Genomic DNA, 23,635 nt, shown 5'->3' on the forward strand with positions numbered 1-23,635 from the left:
AGGTTTTTTCCCGTTTTTTTTTTCACAGTAAGCTTCCCGGACATGCATACAACACATCCTGAAAGTGCTATCGTAATCGGTTGAGTGGTTTAGGAGCCTACACGAGACAGACAGACAGACAAACAGAAAAACAGACATTCAATTTTATGTATATTAATAAAAAAAATTTAAATTGAGTGTATGCGAGTAGTGCAAAACTCTTACCTTGTGATAAATATTGTGTGAGAAATATAGTGTTGAAAATTTTAATCACAATAAAAATTAACCAAAAAAACAGACAGTTCGTGTATGAACAAACTAGTATGTTCATGAACGAACCGAAGTGAACACTTAAACTGTAACATATACCTATATATCTATATTGGCCTACAACTGTAAAGTTGTAAGCACTCGATTTTAAATGTTATCTTTTCATATTGATATTATTAAAACTTCTTTGATCACATTTTCAAATGACTTTCAATTAATGAAATGATTGATGTAGTAATAAAATCGGATCGTATAACTACATACATATCATGAATTATGTTTATATTACAAATAAAAATAGCTGTTAACGTTAACTGGTAGAAATAAAACCAGAATATATACAAATCTTGAAGTATATACATAGATATGTTCATATGATAGTTTTCTCATTTGTTTGAGGATTGTTTTGAACACATTTAGGTTGAATAAAATAATAAACATCAAAGATATTACTATTTAATATGATCATTATGATTAAATAAAGGTATTTCGGGTTTCTAACGGTAAATTAAAATCAGTAGTTTAAAAAAAATTCAACAATGTATTAAATTACTGAACAATTTTTAAAAAATGTATTAAAATAAACTTAAAAACTAAATTGAAAACACAGCGATCCAAATATAACGATTATGGTAATAGATAACACTCATAATATTCAAATGTTGATATCAAGTATAGCATTCGGATGCTAATGTGTAGTTCCATTTGCATAAATTTAGACGAATCCCATTTATAATTTAATTCCGTGGATAACATTAACATCGAAACGTAATCTTCGTTCCATTAATAGTTTCATCGATGTTCTTAATAAATCAATTATTTGGAATTGAAGCACGGCATTGACAGTGTGAATTCAAACTCGTTCTTGAAATATTCATTGCTGGAGGCTTTCGATCGAATTTTTTGATGTCGCTCTATAGATAGATGTCTGACGAGCCAAGCGTGAAATTCTCATAAATAAATACATAAATGTATTACAGTGAGGTGCGTTTGAAACAAATACAACAACAACAAAGCTATAAAATCATTCACCGATTATATGGGAGGAGAGTTGAAATGTGATTAACGAAAAAAAAATCTAAATTTGAAACAGTACATACATATAATATATCATCATGTGAAAATATAGCGTTATAATCTTCGAGTGAGGAATAAAAATAAATAACCGAATCACCTGGCGTTGCTCAGGCGATTGAATGTTGGATGTTAAAGCGAAACTCTGCATTGAACTTAACCCCTTCCAAAAATAGTCTACGTATAAGTTTAAATTCAAATTAAAACTGTATGTAGATTTGCACAGCAGATAAACGAACAAATATCTATTTGTTGTAGATTTATGATTTAATTAAAGTAATATAATAATAGTGAAAATTTTCAAAGATGTAACTGCAATGATAGCGTTAACTTTCTCAGTGAATTTTCATATAATTATACAGCATCATATTAAGTATTCTTAATCTTATGAACAATTTCTTTAAACAGATCATTTTTAATACAAGTTTGTTCGTGGATTTCTTTCCACAAATTTCTGTACGATTCTAATCCCAAAGCTAAAACATCGATATCCATAGAATCGTTGGATTTATTCGTGAGTTCTTCGACGTTGATTATCGACATGGCTTCTATGCATTTTTCCAGGTGTTGAGAGACTAACGACACCTGTTTGTGTAAAACGGTGCCAAATTCTAGCAATTTCTCTCCGTCGGCACGGTTCGAATCCTCGCTATAGTCCATTTCTTCACTGCATATCTCAGTTGACATTTCACTGTTTAACTTTTTTTTCAATTCAATGCTATAGTTAGATGGCACTATAACGATTCGTGTGGAAATTTTCGTATACATTAAATTTAACAGTAGTAAAATTTGCTCCCGATTACTAAAATTAAAAATATATATATTAATAAAGATAATAAAACATAGATTATATAAATAAATGATTAAAAAAATATACATACCAAGCTAATATGCAAAGTTTTATACAAGTTTTATTGATAATTTTGTCATCAACGTATATAACGGTGCCGTGAAGTAAATGCAATGGAGACTTTGAATGTCTGAATATGTTTTTAAAATGTTCACTATTGCTATATTCCAATTTTTCAGTGAAGAATTGTTTCATATCAAAGTCACATACATTGATGAAATGTACGTCAAGATTTTTAGCAACGCTTGATGATAATAATGATAAAATATCATCCAAACCTGAAACATTAAATTGCATGTGTTTAAAATATATTATATATGTATTTAATATATAAGAAATGAAATTAAAAAAAAATGTTTTTCTAATGTAACATAACCTCAAAAAATTTGACCGAGTAATTTTACAATAAAATCGATGAATTTGATTGTTCTAATGATTTTTATATTACTTTTAAATATTAAAAAACAAGCCGAATTGCTTGGCATTACTTCGCTGAGTGAAATTTGGAAAGAAAGAGTAAAAATCTAATTTTTTCAGAATATTTTGCAGCTTACGGTCAAAGTTAGAATAATATGATTTAAATTGGAAAATGTTAATTTGTATAGAATTCGAATAAGCAAACATTCAACTTTATATAGTAAAATGATAGCTAAAGCTTTAAGTTTTAGTTTTGTATATACTATATTTAAATTCAATTAAACAATATATTAAATAAAATACTATAATACAAACCAAAACGACTAGAATCGCATAGAATTGGATTCATCTTATCATCGACAACATCAGCAACATTAGTTTCAATCCATTCCAACGGCAAACAAAACACATTTCCTTTATATCTATAATTCAATGCCCTTTTCACAACGAGATCAGAACCAAAACTAAATTCAGGCACATCGGAAACGGCTACAATAGTAACAGTCTCTCCGACATTAAAAGATCCTTTCCACGTCTTCCACAGGAACGAGGAATCATCATCTCTGCTATAGAAAGTCACCGTGCAGAACAAAACCTGACTATCTTCCCTAATCATCATCAGCTCAACATCATCAACGGGCCTGAAAAAAAAAAAGTAAAAGTGACACATCTACATAATATGTATCAATATGTGTGCTATTTAATAATTAATTCAATAAACGTGGTCCAAAATCGAAATCTTCAACAAAACAGTCATTCACTATTCAAATACGGGACACCTGATTCAACAAATGTGCCGAATATGAAAGTCAGTTCAGCCACGATTACGTCGGTAAGCGTGTCACGTCCGATGACTTCACAATTGAATATGTGCATCTTATATTGAAAGTGTACAATTGAAACTAATTAAATATGTTGTTTACGTATAATAAATGTCTTGCGCGCGTCTCTATACAAAGATTGATATTCACCGGTACCGTCGCTTCGATTTTCATGGTTTTCGTACTGTACATTGCACTGAACAGTTCCGAGTCTAATAATAGGACCCGCAATGGAATATTGATTGAGAAAATGGATTATAAAGTAACGTGGACGTTTATTAATGCATGTGTATATAAATAAGTTGGTGCTAATATAAATTTGATTGCAGGTTGCAATAAAGAATAATGCTCAAGTGGATGTGGACTGGAGTGATAACGAAGAATATGAATCTTTTATAGAGAACGGAGAGCATATGCCGGAGTTGTATGCTTCTGAAATGGAAAGGTTGGCTAAAAGAATGACAGACAGGAGGCAACATGTCAAAGATGTGTGTCGAGATTTGGAAATTGACAAAGGCGGGTCTCTGAACGCTTATGAATTCCTCATCAATAACAAGTATCATTTGATTTGGTAAGTTAGGTTAGTTTTAAGACGTTTAATATGAATCAAATAGCTTTCATATATACTGGCAGGACTTGATTGAGGGTTTTTCAAGATCTTGAAAGGATAAGATTCGTTCGAAATGTCTAAGACTTATTAAAACATGTTTTGCATAGTATAACAAAAATAAAATGCTTCAAACTTTTTGCAAATTTATTGCATTGGAAAATAAAATCCATAACATATTTGTTCAAAATTACATTTGCAGCACAATTTATTACTAATTTTGAATTGAATATGTCATATATTACTATTGGTTTTACCCAGCTTCGCTCAGTATTTATAATATAAACCGCTTACACATGGCTAATCTAATAGTAAACATTTTATTAAATTTATTTGAATAGTTTTATTTTATTTGAATATTCATTTGTTTTTTTATTAAATTTAACGTCACAGATTCCACCCACCCAAACCTTACATACATACATATGAACATTAAACCTTACATAGTTACATAAATACAGTCTCTTTTGAAATTATATATTAGACTAGTGTTGTACCCGATGAAATATCATCGCATGGGTGTTGGCATTTTAAGTTATTAAATAAAAAAATAAATGTGTCGGATCTGTGTTCGATCCGCACGCGGTCGAATTTTTTTCAAAAACCTTTTAAATATATTTAATTTAATATTTATATTTAATTGTTTAATGTGAAAAAAACTACCTACCTTTAAACAAATTTTCAATAGATGGCAGTAAATGCTCAGAGACTAATTGCTGTCTATTAGCCTAGAGCAAACATTGGTAGCAAACAGTATATGTATATAGAAGTTTTTTTCTTTTGTTATTATATTCATATACGTTTTGTTGGCAGTGGTTTAGCTGTGACGTACATATGTATGTATGTCGAATCAAAACGACTCCGGCCAGCGTTATCTCAGATAGACAGACAGACAGACAGACAGATAGACAGACAGACAGACAGATAGACAGACACACAGAATAGCGATATTGTATACATACATATATACTAGTGTTGTACCCAATGAAATATCATCGCATTGGTGTTGGCATATTAAGTTATAAAATAAAAAAAAACTAAAAGTGTGTCGGTCCTAGGTTTGATCCGCACGCGATCGAATTTTTTTGAAATACCTTTTAAATATATTTAATTTTTTAATATTTATATTTTACTAGTGGTTTTACCCGGCTCGGTATTTGTAATATTAACCGCTTAAACATGGTTAATTTAATAGTAAACATATTTTTGTTATTAAATTTATTTGAATCGAGAAAAAAATAATATTCAACCATCGCCATAGAAACTTTAATTTGTTTTTGAAGCTAACTACCTACATATAAACAATATGAAACACTGATAGAAAAATCAATTAAATAAATTTTCAATAGATGGCGGTAAATTCTCAGACTAGAGGAAACATTAGTAGCGATCAGTATATATAGAAGTATTTTTCTTTTATTATTGTATTCGTATTATATTGTTTTGGCAGTGGTTTAGCTGTGACGTATATATGTATGTCGAATCGAAACGACTATTAATAGTACGGCGAGCGTTACCTCAGACAGACACACAGAATAGCGATATTATATATGTATATATGATGATGATGATGCATAAAAGAGGGCAATATACAGAGAAATGTTATAATAATAGAAGTGGCTTTAGGCGTTATATTGTTGTCAAGTGATGATTGTCCACAGACAATCCTAAATAATTTTAGCATCAGTCGTATTTGATGCTTGGCAGTCGACGTATGTCCGATAAAAACTTCTCTGGGCAAGTGCATCGTTAAAAATTGCACGATGCATTCAAAAACACACAATACAACAACATGGGATACATTTTTATAAGTAAATTGATCATTTAAGTAACATATTATTCAATTAACATCGTATATGAAAGTTTTCATGAAAGCGTCGGCATTCGGCAATAGCATACGCATACGCGTACAATATTGCGTAGTTATGAAAACGGTACTCGTGTTATTGAAACAAGAAATGTATTCAAAAGGGCGCTTCTATTACTATAACATTTCTCTGGCAATATATTGTTGCTTATAATATCACCATGCTCTAACATTGTATTTAAATATTAATAATATGGGTTAGATCCTTTTTGCAAAACCATGTCCATTTATTGTGAAGTTGCCTTATGACACATTGGTGATTTTATCTATGTATGTACATAGGTGTAATATCTTCAAAGCTGCGTCCACGTCATGGATGTACAACTTCAACCTGATGGCCGGATTTAGCAAATGGGAGGCTACCAACAGTCAACAGCCTCAGGCCATGGCTCGTGAGAGGTATCCCAGACCGTCTGTCGAAGAGTTGATGACGGCCAGCGCCAACGGCACGTCCATGATCATAGTCAGGCATCCGTTCGAGAGGTTATCCTCGGCGTACAGGGACAAGATGCAAAACTGCCCACCGATGACCATGTATGCAAATCTGGCTGAGCAAATCGTCATGGGATATCGCATTAGAGAGAACTCGAACGTAATACAAAAATTAAAACGAACAGTACTTCTTAAACTACATATCACATTGAAAATATATGTTTTTTGTGCAAATTCCATTTGAAAATGATGTATGATTTCTGTAGTTTGTTTGTTTATTTTCAGTCAGAAGAAAGCATGTTTTATCCACAATGGCCGACTTTTGAAGAATTCGCACGCTACGTGATGGACGAAGCTGAAAGTGGAAAGCCTATGGACGTACATTGGGCTCCGTATGCACCATTCTGTACACCGTGCCATTATGACTTTGATGTCATTGCCAAATTTGAAACATTAGAGGTAATTCTTAAAAATAATTAACACTTGCGGCGCATTTTTCAATCTATAAAATTATAATTATGTGAGATTTAGTTTTATAACCTAAAAGAATGCGTGTGTATGAATGATTAGGTTGGCATGCATGAGTTGAAAAATAGTTAAGTTGTCATCCTGTACAAGTGTTGCGCGAACACCCACGTCTCCTGACAACCAGATCCTACATTTGTATTTCACTAATTGTTTTACCCGGCTATTATAATATAATAATCAACCAATTGAATCGTCGTCATAGAAACTTTGTCTTGTTTACAAAATGCCCAACCAAAGATACAAACTAACAAAGTCTATTTCGAAATTACATATAGGTACATACATATATTAGATATTCGAATATTGAATTTAAAATATTTTTAAATTACCAAAAAATAATCAATTGCTTTGTATAATAATATGCCATTTTTACTTTATCTGTGTACGTAGTAACAATAGATGAAGTTTTGTGATCATGCAAAAATATCGAACTCGAGATTTTGACTGAATCTAACTCAGAATCGATCACTGATCACGTTTTCAGTTAATATTATATTAAAGTTGGTCCGCTGTAAGAAGACCTTTAGGAAAAACGTTCATGCTATCCCTTTCATAGCCTCTCATAGACAATAGAAAATTGTACGTACGACGTGCTATTAAGGCCGGGCCGCACCGATCAACTCGCGAACAACTTGGTTGAGGGCGACCAGACCAATGCATGCGGGTAGATGGGACATGCGGCACTCGGCATACATTTTTTCGTGTCGCGCAACAAGTCGGCCGACAAAGTTGCACGGTGCGGCCCGGGCCTTAGTCGAGATGGGGTGAAAGGGACAGCATAAACGGCACGCTTCCGGTCCTACCCCTAGTTATAACAGTGATTTTTTTTCACCCATACATATGTATAATTATATCAAAAGGAGCAATTTGCATAGCAACGTTTCTAATAATACCGAAGCTGGTTGGGTCGTCTGTAAGTCGGGAATTTCCCACTATATGTAAACCTTGCTATAATCGTCACTATAAATCTTGCTCAATCAATACTTTTTTTTTTTTTTTGGACGTATAATTTCAAACGCAGAAAGGATCTCTTTTTATTATAATTGTAGAGTTTCAAAATTAAAAAAAAATACCAGTGTTTTTGAAAAACTACCGAAAAATTTTCGAACGGCTTGTCCTATATGTCCCTTATATGTATGTATGTATATGTTTGTACGTGAGAATTTTTACGATTTGGATTGCAAATTATACACAAAAAAATTGCATTAAAAAGCATTTTTTGCAAAAATAGCAAACAGTAACAGATAACGACCGTATCAACATGTTTTTCGGTAGAATACATTTCCATAACAATACATATGTACGAGGGTGTGACACTCACATAATTCACATACGAATTACAAATTTAAATACCACTCACCCTGTAGAGTAAAAATATATTAAAGTTGTTTGTGACTATAATATATGTACATACATACATACGTATCTGCGTCGTATTAAAGCGTTTTTTTTTTTCTTTCAAATTTTATTTAGTACTAGTGGTTTTACCCGGCTTCGCTCGGTATTTGTAATATAAACCACTTAAACATGACTAATCTAATAGTAAACATTTTAATAAATTTATTTGAATAGTTTTATTTTATATAAATTTATTTAAATACTCATTTGTTTTTTTTTATTAAATTGACTGTCACGAACAAACAAACATATATAGTAAGTAAGTAAGTCGCCCTCGGCGTCTGCGCCCCCGGGAACTTCGAATCGGAAAAAAGCGAATTATTTGTTCGATGACGTCACGGATTTCATAAAAAGTCTCTTTCCAAATTATATATTAGATTAGATTATTTCAAATATCAAAACCTTATCTCACGGATTTTATTACAACATTGCAATATGTATGTGAATACTGGAAGTAATCGACATCTGCTCTGAAAAAAAGATATTAAAAATCTTAATATTCTCCAGATTCAACCACGTATTTCAGTAGTGAAGGAGATCGGTACAACAAAGCGATAACCAATTTGACCTTCAATGACGGAGATGCTGAAATTCCTTTACTTATTAAAAAAAATCAAAATTCAAAACTTCAAATTGTTTTAAAAATTCAAATTGTAGAAATAAGGTGATTGGCGCTCGTCAACCACTGGTTTACTAGCGCTGGTCACATGATCTCGCGTCCAATAAGGTTTCGCGATCCATCGACCAATGGTCTCTCTGTGCTGAGAGTACACGCTGTGTATAAATACTAGGCGGATCTGTTCCGTGATTCATTCGGAGTTGGATCATCGACGGAACAACAATAAACTATCTCTACCACTACTGCTGCATCATTCACTCCGATCTCGGAGGCCCCTCTACACGTCCACGCTACAATATCATATTTTACATACATACAAAAGCAGATTGCTAGAAAATTTTCCAAAATAAAAATAGCAATCTAATATTCCGAGGCGAAATTTGCCTTAGCCTGACGGAGACTGGGGCCGTTACCTACATACATACATATATTAAATTATGTTCTGGTATATTAAATTATATTATACAGGGTTTGAGCACCAGATATTGTAAACGCGGGGGAGCGAAAGCTTTCACAACCGTTGCACCATGACGACGTTGTGAAGAACATGAACCATTTCATAATTAAATTCTTCAGTGAAAAGCGTGGAAAATATCATACACATTATACTTACATACATATGTACATACATATATGCACGGCATTAATCCGAGGAATACTTTCGCTCGCAGACATTGCGAACATTTCGTTTTACACAGCGTAAACGCATTCCGTTCGCGCAATAAAAATAATTTATCGTGTGCCATTTTTATTTTTATTTTTATCATATATTTTTTTCAGGATGACCAAAAGTATTTGATACAAAAAGCGGGATTGAACAACGTCATAACTACGCAGTGGAGGAATTCTGGAGGTTCCAAAGTCATGCATCAAGGGTTGAGCTCGAACGATCTGATGTTGACTCACTATTCGCAACTGAGTGCCAATCAAATAACGCAACTGTACGAAATTTACAAGTGCGTAAAAATTATTTATAATACTCTCGAGGGTAGTTTTGGTGAATTTGTGACTTTCCTCGGGTCTAAAATAGGCTGGGTTATATTTATTGTATATTTAGTGGGCTCGTAACGGCGCCCGTGGGCCTCCGGTTGCTACTCACTGTGATGAAAGCTGGTCTTGTTGGATTTGAATTTAACCCTTCTTTAGTTAGGACTGCCTTTTTTAAATGAGGATACTATACGAGTTTTTTCATCACAATTGAAATAATCTTCGACATGTGGGTTGACAGAAACGAAGTGGGACGACCTTAAAATGGCTTATAAAATCCAGTATGATAAAAGGTTCGTAAGATATTGCAGTTTGGAAGAGACCAAAATCAATCCAAAAAGTCAATCAAAATCAATCCGAAATCACAGAGTTGAAAAAAAAGATAGAAGAGATCGAAAAGAGAGACGTCAAACAAGCGGCGAGAACGCCTTGGCCAAACGCATCGGCCATTTCAATTTGACAAAAACATATTTTTATCATTATATAACCTATTAGTGAAGTAAAAATATATATGAGAGATAATGAGAGTCTATAATGGAAATATTATAAGATAAACATAGTGAGAAAATGATAAAATTATAGGCGTTTAAGCAAATAAAATCTGACAAAATGAGTGGGGGGCAGAAACTCAAACAAACAAGGCTACTGGCTATTGGCAGTGGATGAGCTGTCACCTTCTACAAAAATGGATTTTATTTTGGATTTGAATGGATGGATTTGGATTCTGAAACGTGTTTATTACGATTATATTTCACTATCGACTTAGCGGATCCAATTGAAATCTCTATCGGCGGCGAAACCTCGCAAAATGGTAAAGTTTCAAAGCGATGAGAAGAATGTAGAAGGTTTTTCAGACCAATTGGAGAAGTGAAACTAACAAAAACCTTGTGAAAAAGTAGTTCTAGTAATGATATTTATTTATTTATTTATTCATATGTATGTTTTGAATAATAATAAAAATGAATAAAAGATTAATATCTGTGTGAGATAAAGGACCTACATAAGTGGTATATATAATATAGCGGATTGTATAAATAACACTGTTCGACACGTAAAATGAACATGGCCAGTTCCACAATTTCCTGTTCATAATTAACATGGCCAGAACACTATCCCAATAAACATGTTTCAATAGAAAATACTCAATATAAAATAGTATTAACAGTGGGAAAAATTCCAAGTGAAAATAGGTACTTTTGACTTATGATTTGAACTGGAAGACTACTTGAAAAGATTTGAAAGCTGAAAAGTACTACAAATGAAAGATAAAATACCCAACTATAGATTCCAATATTCATTTTGAACTTTTGAGATTTTGAGACATCGACCGAACAACACCAAGATATAGAAAAATCGCTCGATTTTAAAAAACACATGTATGTATATCTCCGAATCTCGAGCCAATCAACATTTTTTATTACCAGATTCGCGTTCACTGGGCATAGCTCTATAAGAAAAGTCATATCTCATCTCTGAACCAAAAAAAAGTCGTCATTTGTCGAACAGTGTAATTAATTGGTGGCAATAGGTAAGTAAATATTAATCTATTTTCGGAACTCTAGTTTTTTTGAGAATCAACTCATAAAATATGACACAGCAGAATCATCATATTGATCACAATATCTATGAGATATGTATGTGCAAAAAATTAAAAAGATTTGGATTAAAACAGCGAGTTAAAAATGTCAATGAGCAAAAAAAGACGTAAATGGTATCCTAGAGGTAATCTCATGCATTGATTGTATATTATGTAAAGTAATGGATGAAGATAAAATAACAAAACGAAGACAGGGATTAAAATACTACTAATTCGCATACGATGAACATAAAGATGCAGTTCTGCTAACGGAACCAACCCACACAAGTAGCTTTTTAACACATATATAAATCTTTTGTTATAAAATGCATATCTACATATGTAAAATGTTCTTATCGTTGCTGCTATTGTCGAATTTTATGTTAGATGAGATATTAAAACAGAATATGATATTCGTTAGATAAGATATTTTTCTAGTTTACACTAGACATAGCTGTAGTGTTAGTTGGTGTATTTTATTTAAAAAATATATCCCCACAACAAGCTAGTAATAATGTAAGAGAGATGAAAAGCGCTAGGTAGGCTTCTCAAGTAAAAATTTCATTTTAAAACCAATTACCAGGGTCTGCGAAGACAGATGGGTTTCTGTCGTCACCATTCCTTTATTTTACTTTTTATTTTATTCTACTTTCCTTCTTCCAGATACGACTTCCTCGTATTTAACTACACGGCGGAAGAATACTACCCGATGGCCAGAAACTTCACAGATACAGTTTCGTACGAAATTTACGACCCTTCCAGCGAAAATAGCTATTCAAGCTAGCCGATGGTGATATGCGGGATTTTCCGACTCGATTTTCTTTATTTCATTTTTCCGTTGTTTTTTTTTTTTTTCATTTTTTACGTTTGAATAAACGTTGTGTAAATTGAAATGTGATGTTTACTCACCCGTCCGATACGTTGCGTATCGAAATGCCAATTATCCATTTTCCATTGTTGATCTTTTGCCACGCGTTCTCGATGTTTAATTTGTCGAAAGCGCCGACACCCTTAAATTAAAATACAATGATAACCAAACATCGCCTGAATACATAAAGGATATGTTAACTGCGTGGTTGTTAACGTGGGCGATGTTGCCAGTATCTATTTCACTGCGATTGTATGTATTTACAAACATATGTACATACACGTGATGTAAATACTGGTACGTAGCCCATACAAAGTTGATCGTTGTTGTATTAAACAAAACTTCGTAAAAGTGATGAAAAATATTCCTTCGAATCTAAATGTTAATCGAAAGTAAAATACGTGCTTCTTGGTTGAATGCATTTTTTACGAGCGGAAAATAAAATGATTCATATAAGGCTTCAGTTGCAATATTGCTTTATAAATTTCATTTAATAAAGTACATAGCTGGGGGTTTGGTTTTTGGGTATTTTATTAAGGTTGTTTTGTGAAAACATTAAGGCTACAACTCCGAAGTTTATTGCAAATTTTAATTTTATTTAAATAATAATTTGAGAACGATCCGATCGGAAGGTTAATATTTGAAATCGAAATTTAAACTGGAGTCAAAGCTATATCCGAATTTGAAGTGATAGTCGGGGTGGAAGTCGGGATGTAAATCTGAATGGAAATCGGAATGGACGTCAGAATGGACGACGGAATGGAAGTCGGGATGGAAGTTGAAATGGAAGTCGGGGTGGAAATCGAAATGGACAACGTAATGGAAGTCAAAATAAAAATCGGAATGGAAGTGGGAATAAACGAAATAATGGAAGTCGTGGTGTAAATCGAAGTACATATGTATGTAGATATACATAGATATATGTAGAAATCGTAACGGAAGTTGGAATAAAAGGCAGTAGAAGTTAGGTTGAGAGTCAAAGTCAAAGTCATAGCCGTAATATATGAAAGTCATAGTATGACTCTGAGATTTTAATCAGAATCAGAATGGAAGTCAGAATCGGAACCAGAATCATAGCCCGAGTAGGAATTTTAGTTGGAGTCGGAGCTGGAACCGGAATTCGGAGTCATTGGAATTGCAATTTCTCTTAACCTTCGTTAAAAAATATACTACAATACAAAAATGACGACTGTATATAATAATGGTCAATTTATATAATACATACACACATGCCTAGAATCGAGACGATAAATATTGATTTATACTATGTATGTACATATACCGATATATTCTTAAACCAATTTATGTATAAGCTATAAACTAACCTTTACATCCATAGCATCTTCCAAATTATACCTATTATCTTCACCGATCGCGTGCAAGACTTTCTGTCTGAACAACCGCTTTTCTTCATACGTTTTCCGATTACGAGCCGTATTCAACCTTGCCTCGGACAAATTTCCCAGTAGCACAGAAACCATCCGCTCGTCATCCTGCTTCGTCTTAGAATCGTCCTTGAAAACATTATCCCTAATTTCCTCCCGATAAGAAGCATCCAAAATGGTGGGCAGAGCGTCGTCGAAACACCATAACCTGATCTTGGCCACACCGCGAACGTCCGGATCGTCCAGCTCCATCCTGGCGACATCTTCAAACTTTGCCAAGATTTTCAATTCGCCGTTTTCCCGTCCCACTATGAAAAGTTTTCCGGTGGTCCTTAACAAATAATCGGGAGTTTTTCCCATGTTAAAGTGCAATAAAATTTTATCGACTTTGGCGCCGTGTTCGAACAAACACGACCGGACCGGTTGGCGATTTTTGATTTCGACAAATTCTCCCCTGTTGGTCGTTATCACCACGTCCGGTCTGTCAGTCCATTCCGGATAATCGGAAGTGATGCGAAAATTGGCAGTCTCGGATAAAATCGAGGCCGGTATCAGCTTTTCCACGTACGATTGTACAAGCTTCGGAACATCCATTAGCCCCTGTAACGATAAAAGGGAATAAATTGACATTTATCGTTTGACAGTTTATATTTCAAAGTATGCATTGTCCAATATTTATTTGAAAATAACAATAAAACATCTCATATATATTTATTTATTTTATTGTATATCAATTAAGCATGCACACTCGCCTAACAGATTGCTCCAAAGCGACGAGCGTGCTAAAATTATTAAGTACAGAAAATAAATAGAAGACAAAATACATGAATTATATAACAAATAAAAATATAACAGCCAAATCAACAGTAAACAATTCAAATTGTCAAATATTAACTGCTCAAGTTGGTCGCGACCTTCGTATCCGATGAAGCAGTGCAGCGAATGAAAAGAGATATGACAAATGTCAATAGCACCATCCAGTGAATGTAAGAAACGGAGGCCTCAAGGAACGGGAAAATTAAAATATGCACAGTTATTGCCAGAGGAGTATGAAATAGGGAACGATGGCGAGTCCAGATCAAACTCTCCGGAGTATGAAGGCCAATCTCCGCCAGAATAGACTGGCATGAGATAAAACCTCTAAATATAGAAAACAAGAACTTGATGAGGGTAACATTCCTCATGTGTTCAAGAGAACCATACCCAAGTCAAATCTTGAAAGAAATAAATATGGGTAAATCCCATATTGCTCCTTATAAAGCAGCCGGTGAAAGCGTCTTTGGATAAGTTCAAGTTTAATACATTGAGTTTTGATCGAACATCAACATTAAATATATACAAAACGTATCTACAAACAAATGAAATTATAGCAGACGGGTAGGGTGGGGGTTTATAAACAGAAAAGTTTATAAACCACCAATTTATACTTCAAATCGAAAAAAACTTGATGCGACTCCAGTTCTACATACATATATATTTATCGACTCCGACTTCGATGCATTGATTCCAATCACGACTACAATGATGACTCCAATTTCTATTGTGACGATTTAAATTTTTGACTCCGAATGCTGTACAACGATTCCAATTAAGATTCCGATTATGATTCCCAGTACGACGACGGTAACAACCCTGACTCCCATTGTGACTACTGAAAATATAAGTCAAACTGTGTTTACGACTCTGATTTTCTCAAATTTGGGACTTTTGGCTGAATGTACACTTGGCCGAGTTAAAATTTTAATTGTTTAAATTTATTAGAAAAATCACATTTAATGAGGTCGAGGTGATTTCTGAATAATGTATCTTTTTGTCCATTCGGTCAAAAGTACGCGCACGGCGACTACAGCAGCAACCTTGACTCCTATTATGACATGAAATTATGAAATTATACAAAAAATGTATGTATGTATCTTCGATTGTGTATTTACGTATTGTGTGTATTTACGACTCCGATGCAGCTGAAAGTTTTGTCAAATCGGAACACTTTTTATGACTCCGAATGCGGATAAAAATTTGGTCAACTTTAGCTATTATTTTCACTACGATTTTGAATACGACTCTTAAGAGGGTTGTACACCCTAAACCTTAATTTTGTTACCGTTCCTTTCTTCGATATATATATTAAGTGTATGTATGTATATATTGAGTGAATGCGACAATATATATCAATATACAGATAAATATATATATATATATATATATATATATATATATATATATATATATATATATATATATATATATATATATATATATATATATATATATATATATATATATATATATATATATATATATATATATATATATATATATATATATATATATATATATATATATATATATATATATATATATATATATATATATATATATATATATATATATATATATATATATATATATATATATATATATATATATATATATATATATATATATATATATATATATATATATATATATATATATATATATATATATATATATATATTGAGTGAATGCGACAGTTGCGCTTCGACTAGATAAAACGTATTTTAAATTGACAAAATCGAGGTTTCGTATTCTCCTATTTTCTCCTCGAAAACTGGACCAATTTTTAAAAAAAAATCATCATCGGTATGAGAAAGATACTTTCTGTGCATCTATCGGCGTATTTTTCGACCATTAAATAATGCGGATAAAAATTTGGTCAACTTTAGCTATTATTTTCACTACGATTTTGAATACGACTCTTAAGAGGGTTGTACACCCTAAACCTTAATTTTGTTACCGTTCCTTTCTTCGATATATATATTAAGTGTATGTATGTATATATTGAGTGAATGCGACAATATATATCAATATATAGATAAATATATATATATATATATATATATATATATATATATATATATATATATATATATATATATATATATTTATATATATATATAATATATATATATATATATATATATATATATATATATATATATATATATATATCATCATCATCATCATCATTTACAGCCATTCGCCATCCACTGCTGGATGAAGGCCTCTCCAACACGCTTCCACTCGTCTCTGTTTTGCGCAACACTCATCCATCTCATTCCGCACATTTTCCTAATTTCGTTCACCCATCTTCCTTGCGGTCTTCCTTTTACTCTTTTGCCTTCTCTCGGGTACCATTCAAGCACTTCTTTTGTCCACCTTTCGTCCATCCTCCTAGCTACGTGACCCGCCCATTGCCATTTCAATCTCTTCACTCTATCCACTATGTCCACTACCCTTGTCATATTTCTCACCCACGTGTTCCGCTTCCTGTCTTTCCACGTTATGCCAAGCATACAGCGTTCCATACTTCTTTGAGTGCATTGGATTTTATTTTGCATCTTGGCGTTCAGTGTCCAAGTTTCACATCCATACGTCATCACTGGCAAAGCGCATTGATCAAAGATCCTTTTCTTCAGGCAGAGTGGCATTTTTGATTTAAAAACAGCATTCATCCGTCCAAATGCACTCCACCCTAATTTCATACGTCTCTTTATCTCTTCATTTTTACTACCAGACATGTCAATTATTTGACCTAAATATAAATAATTATTTACTACTTCTACTGGTTTATCATCTAAGGGGATGCTATCAGGCATGCAATAACTATTGAACATTAGTTTAGTCTTATCTACGTTAATTTTTAATCCCACTTTTCTACTTTCCCTGTCCAGCTGTGTTAGTCTGATAAGTAGGTCAGCTGAATCACGAGCTACTAAAACTATATCGTCTGCGAACCGAAGGTGACTCAAAAAGCGACCATTGATGCTTACTCCGGCTGTATCCCAATCCAATTTCCTGAAAACTCCCTCAAGCACCGCATTGAATAACTTGGGCGAGATTGTATCTCCTTGTCTTACTCCTTTTCCTATGCTAAATCTATCTGTACCTGAAAAAATTTTAACCGAAGCTGTGGCATTCTTATATATTGCAGCTAACAGTCCCACATAGGGTTCCGGCACTCCCTGTGTTTTTAGAGCGTTAAGTACTGCATTATGACTAACTGTATCGAAGGCTTTCTCATAATCGACGAAACCTAGGCACAATGGCCGTTGATATTCGTTGGCGCGCTCGATTAGTTCGCCAACTACTTGGAGGTGGTCCATTGTGCTGAAATTTGCCCTAAACCCTGCCTGCTCTATAGGTTGGTTCTCGTCGAGGATATTTTTCAGCCTTTCTGTAATAACCTTCGTGAAGAGCTTGTAGACCGCTGAAAGTAGACTAATGGGTCGGTAGTTCTTGATATCGCTTTTGTCGCCTTTTTTGTGTATTAAAATGATAGTTGCGTTATTCCATCCTTCTGGTATAGCTTGGTTCTGGATGCATTTGCTGAAAAGCCTAGCTAAGATATTAATTAGGGGGGGGCCGCCACATTTTAGTAAGTCAATGGGAATATTATCTTCCCCTGGGGTTTTACCGTTCTTTGCAGTTTTTAGCGCGGCCTCTACTTCGCTAGGCAATGCTGCAGGAACTCTTTGGCCGTGTGTCGATTCCAGAGCGGGGAATTGGCCGTTGTCGTTCTCGTATAGTTTTGCATAGAACGTGTAAACTCTGTCTATGATTTCTTCTCTATTCCTAATTATTACTCCGCTCTCTGATCTGATTGCGATCATTTGGTTTTTGCCTAAGAAAAGATCCTGTTTGCACTTTTTCAGGCTACGGTTATTCTTAATGGTATTTTCTATTAGCTTGCTGTTAAAATCCCTGACATCCCTGACTATTCTCTTTTTAATTTCCTTATTTACTAGATTGTATTCTTGCTTATTATTATCCCTATCTAAATTCCTTTTATGCTTAATTAGGTTTTTTGTTTCCGCTGAAATTTTGCTTAATTTAATCTGTTTCCTGAATCCACCTAATTTCTTACCTGTTGAGGTTAGAACCGAACTAATTACAGTGTTCAATTCCTCGATGTCTGCTTCTGGGTTTAATTTCCCGTATCGATTTCCAAGTTCGAGTTCGAATTCCTTTTTCCTAGACCTTAGTTGAGCGAAATCTAGAGAGTTACTGCATCCTTTTATTAATTTCCTACGTTCGCAATTTATATTAATGGCCATCTTGGCACGGACTAATCTGTGATCGCTACCTATATCTACTTTACTTAAAACACTAACGTCTTTAACGGAGTGCAGGGCATTTGTTAGGATGAAATCGATCTCGTTTCTGTCTCCTTTAGGACTCTCCCAAGTCCACTTATTGTTGGTGTTTTTCCTGAAAAATGAATTAGTGATAAAGAGCCTGTTGTGTTCTGCGAATTCTATGAGGCGATCGCCTCTGTCGTTTCTTTGGCCGGCACCAAAATTGCCTACTGCTCTTTCTGTATTTGCCTTTTGTCCTATTTTTGCGTTAAAGTCGCCCATGATTATTTTAAAGTGGTGACGGCTATTATCGTATGCGTCCTGTATTTTTTCGTAGAAGTCTTCTATTTCCTCGTCTGGGTGGCTAGATGTGGGGGCGTACACTTGGAAGATTTGACAAGTGTACCTGCTCGAGATTCTTAATACTATATAGCATATACGTTCCGATATGTCGCTTATTTCTATAATATTTCTTTCTATTCTCTTATTGATAAGAAACCCTACTCCTCCTATTCTACCATTTGGTAGCCCTCTCCAGTAGAGACAGTTACCACTTTTTAGGATTATTTGGTTTTGCTGTTTTCGTCTTACTTCACTAAGTCCTACTATATCCCATTTGATATTTTCTAATTCATTCTCTAATGCAAGCACACTTCCTTCACTCGATAACGTTCTTACATTGTACGTGGCTAAATACAGGTTTCTATTAGCTAAGCTATCATCCATCGTCACTCTTACCTTGTTGGAGGTTTGGATATTATTTTTCTCGCATTTATCCAAGATGTGTTGAGAAAAAGGCGGTACTTGAGAGAGATTTCCATTCAAGGAGTGAGTTCTTACCGCCATAGACTCTTCTCTGTGGTCAGCTTTGACAGATAGTCATCCTAGGTATCACTTGGATCACTTATGAGTTATTACATGCCATTTAACAGGGTTACTTTGTAAGTGAAAGTAGTTAGTTATGATAATAATAGATTAGCAATTGTTATACTACTTTTTTATAGATCTTTATCGTGAGACGCCTCTTTGGAGACAACGGATTTATATATGTGAGTGCGGTTTGCAATTTAATACTTTAATAATAACTTTAGTAAAGAATATAAAATTACACGAATTACTTTAATATAATTTAAATATGAAAAAGAACTGATAGACAGTTGGGAAACACCGTTTCTGTTTGCTATTATTCTATTAAGTAAAGTTCGTTAAAGATTTTTGGCTGGAAGCAATTATGTGGAAGATTTATTGCTTCTGTGGGACCGACTGAAGGACCCTTTTTTGTATTCAGGTAAGGAGATGTATCTCGTTCGTATATCCTTTTGCTCAGATTTGACACAAAATTTTTCGAAATAACTGATATAAAACCGCTTTTTACGACCGATTTGCTGTTTATTTTTACACTTAAATTATACTAGGATGCAATTAGTAAAATAAGTGATTAGATGGTTGTTTTTAGATTAAATTTCGTGCAATAGCCGGGTTTAAGCGAGTAATAGCGGGAAGAACGCAGAAGCACGTCTTCCCCGCATGACACGAAAGACCGAACTCCTATATATATATATATATATATATATATATATATATATATATATATATATATATATATATATATATATATATATATATATATATATATATATATATATATATATATATATATATATATATATATATATATATATATATATATATATATATATATATATATATATATATATATATATATATATATATATATATATATATATATATATATATATATATATATATATATATATATATATATATATATATATATATATATATATATATATATATATATATATATATATATATATATATATATATATATATATATATATATATATATATATATATATATATATATATATATATATATATATATATATATATATATATATATATATATATATATATTGAGTGAATGCGACAGTTGCGCTTCGACTAGATAAAACGTATTTTAAATTGACAAAATCGAGGTTTCGTATTCTCCTATTTTCTCCTCGAAAACTGGACCAATTTTTAAAAAAAAATCATCATCGGTATGAGAAAGATACTTTCTGTGCATCTATCGGCGTATTTTTCGACCATTAAATAAGCACGCTAGACTCGTTTCGTGGGTGTAAAAAAGAGGCGATTTTATAGATGTTTGGCGGCTCCTAGCTCCTATAAAAAATAATTAATCAAAAAAATAAAACGATAGATGCACCCTAATGGTGGATATCCATAGCATATTAAAATATAATTTCTCTAGTGCCATAATTGAGGAAGGGAGAAGTATAGTACGTTTGTATGGACAAGGCGCTGGTGTCCAGCCCTCTTAAGTCTGAATATTATTTCGATTAAGACTTTGGCTACAATTATCACTCAAATACTAATCCGATTACAACTATGACTTATCAAGAAATTTTATTCCCGATCCAAACACACCCAAAATTCACTATTCTGACTTTGATTCCGGTATTCTAAAAATTACACATCCTGTATTTATTTATTAAATATAACACATATTGTTAGACTTGTGAGCGTTGGTCGTTTAAATATACAACGTTTTAAATGGGGACATTTTTCAAATTGCCAAAATCCCATTGTGCTCCGGGAAAAGGGCGAGGGATACCGGGAAACGCAATTAGCAATTAATGACGTCGAGGTCACAGTACTGTCCGATGTATACAACGTGCTGTACATTAATTACAGTAAGAAACAATGGACGAAATGTGTGCCTGTAGATATGAATACATTTTTGGCATAAATAAGCTCGGGTCGCCTAATGTATTCTGATTTTTCTCCCCTTGTATTGTGATGCTTTTAGTTAAAAATTTTAATAATTAATTATTTTAATTTCATGCCTGATCATTAGCGGTTTAGTTAAATTTTGTATTTTTTATATAATACTTTATTATAATACTATTACATATATTATAATATATTCCATTTGGGCCTCGCTGTGATTTTATTTTTTATTCATATTTTGTTTTATTTTATTTTACTTTTTCTTTCTCCTTTGTACATTTTTATATACTATTTTAATTTTGTTCAGTGTAAACAAAGAATGGGATTTATGGATTTTATTTTTAATTTTTACACTTTTGTTATTTTTTTTTCTCTCTGAATGATGTATTATTTTCCTTTTGTTACTTTTTTTTTTATTATTTTATTTTACCATGTTTTCTGCTATTGCTTTTTTCCTTTATTTACAGTTTACTTGTTTTTATATCATGTTTTTATATCTTTTTCAAATGTAGGCCATTGTGGCGCATTAGGTTCTTCCTGTAATGCCACAATGGTCCAAAACTATTAAATAAATAAATAAATTATGTTGTTTCATATCATTATAATACTATTATAATATATTATATTACTAGCTGAACCCGGCATGCGTTGCAATGCCACAATAACGCAAGCAATTCCCGTTCCCGTTCCTATTTCTCGATGTGTTTCGATAAGTGAAAGCTTCAGTATCAAATTAATACCTAATAATCAAATTAAATTACAGTAATGATAACACATTTCAAATTATTTAATTGTTTGTTTATTTTACCCTAACAACGCAGGTGGTGACGCGAACACATTTCAAATTTTTGCGTTGCAATGCCACTCATTCCCGTTTTTCCCGTTTCCTTTCCCGTTTTTGGACGATTTTTTTTACAGAAACCATCGCAGGCATACACACAATAACTCCTGTAAGTTTCATCGCAATTGTTTGAATGGTATAGGAACGGATACGTGACAGAGAAATGGCAGACATTGATTTTTACATACCTCATTTACGTTTCACTTACGATTACAATTCAGGAAAAAGTTTGTCTCTTATCCGATCGTTTTCATACTTTGCCATATTTCTCATTTTGGTCATCAATATAAGTAAATGGATCCTCCACCATTACGATGGTGCGAAAATATCGTGTAAGACGCGTTTTAAATTTGAATTTCTGAAAAGTGAATGACGTTTATCCAGTTCTCAGTTTTAAACATAGATGGCGGTAGTAAAATTAAATTATTGATATTTTTATTCAAAATAATAATTTTATATACAATTTATAGAAGTATGGGAATGTTTTTAAAAACCTTTTTTTTATTTGATATTTTAATGACTTGTTATATATACATACATATATGTAGATTTATTATCTTCAGCCTACATACCTGTGTACATTGTATATGTGAATATATGGTTATCAACTTTCAATCACGTTGATAAATAAAAGCATTCATAATACTCTGAAAAATAAAAATGTAAACTAAGCAAAATTTTCCGGATAACGTAAATTAAGAAGTTTGCCCAAGACACGAAGTCGGCATAAATTTTCAATTTTCAAGGCAGTTTCACAGATCGTACGTCACACACACATACACACACAAGTACGGATGTTTGCTTCCATATCGTTTCGTCGATTATGCAGAATACAAACGCAGTGGATAATCTGCACTGACTCGTCAAAACTGCGATAATTCATCACCAACGGCGAAAAGCCTAACCGGGCTGAATTTTTGTTCCCGTTGAATCAAATCAATCACAGTCAAAGTAAACTTGCCGATAAATAGACTGAGTGAAAATAATTTTCCCGTGGAAAACGACGAGTGCTTAATGTGTTACATGTCTTATACGCATTTATACGTCGATGCTGGAGTTTCTTAGGTGATTGCGTTCTCTGGGTCATAAATCAAAGGAATCAATATGCGATTGTGTGTAGGAAAAGTTTCAAACGTCCATTACTTGCTTGATTTATAGTTGTGTTCTCCTATACTAACACTACTGCCTAAACATACATAGGATTTCTTTCATTGTTATTAAGATGTTATGATAAACTCGGCATTT

General features: G+C 32.9%; 2 protein-coding genes across 3 annotated transcripts in view; one reads left to right on the plus strand and one right to left on the minus strand.

The window, feature by feature from the left end:
• Positions 1–690: 690 nt before the first annotated feature.
• Positions 691–23,635, minus strand: part of LOC143920170 (uncharacterized) — a 156,958-nt gene continuing 134,013 nt past the window's right edge. For both annotated transcript variants that reach the window (XM_077442895.1, XM_077442894.1), the window contains 5 exons: positions 13,619–14,278; positions 12,335–12,435; positions 2,906–3,231; positions 2,205–2,451; positions 691–2,125 (listed from right to left, as the gene is read on the minus strand). In XM_077442895.1, coding sequence (XP_077299021.1) covers positions 1,693–2,125; positions 2,205–2,451; positions 2,906–3,231; positions 12,335–12,435; positions 13,619–14,272 — 1,761 coding nt within the window. In that variant the 5' untranslated portion in view covers positions 14,273–14,278 and the 3' untranslated portion in view covers positions 691–1,692. The remainder of the gene's footprint in view (positions 2,126–2,204; positions 2,452–2,905; positions 3,232–12,334; positions 12,436–13,618; positions 14,279–23,635) is intronic.
• On the plus strand, positions 2,967–14,387 carry LOC143920172 (carbohydrate sulfotransferase 11-like). Its single transcript, XM_077442898.1, has 6 exons — positions 2,967–3,673; positions 3,741–3,982; positions 6,168–6,477; positions 6,603–6,776; positions 9,643–9,818; positions 12,089–14,387. The coding sequence occupies exons 1-6, from the start codon at positions 3,503–3,505 to the stop codon at positions 12,207–12,209; spliced, it is 1,194 nt and encodes a 397-aa protein (XP_077299024.1). The 5' UTR covers positions 2,967–3,502; the 3' UTR covers positions 12,210–14,387.

The sequence above is a fragment of the Arctopsyche grandis genome, chromosome 12 (assembly GCF_051622035.1).
Source record: "Arctopsyche grandis isolate Sample6627 chromosome 12, ASM5162203v2, whole genome shotgun sequence".
Taxonomy (NCBI): domain Eukaryota; kingdom Metazoa; phylum Arthropoda; class Insecta; order Trichoptera; family Hydropsychidae; genus Arctopsyche; species Arctopsyche grandis.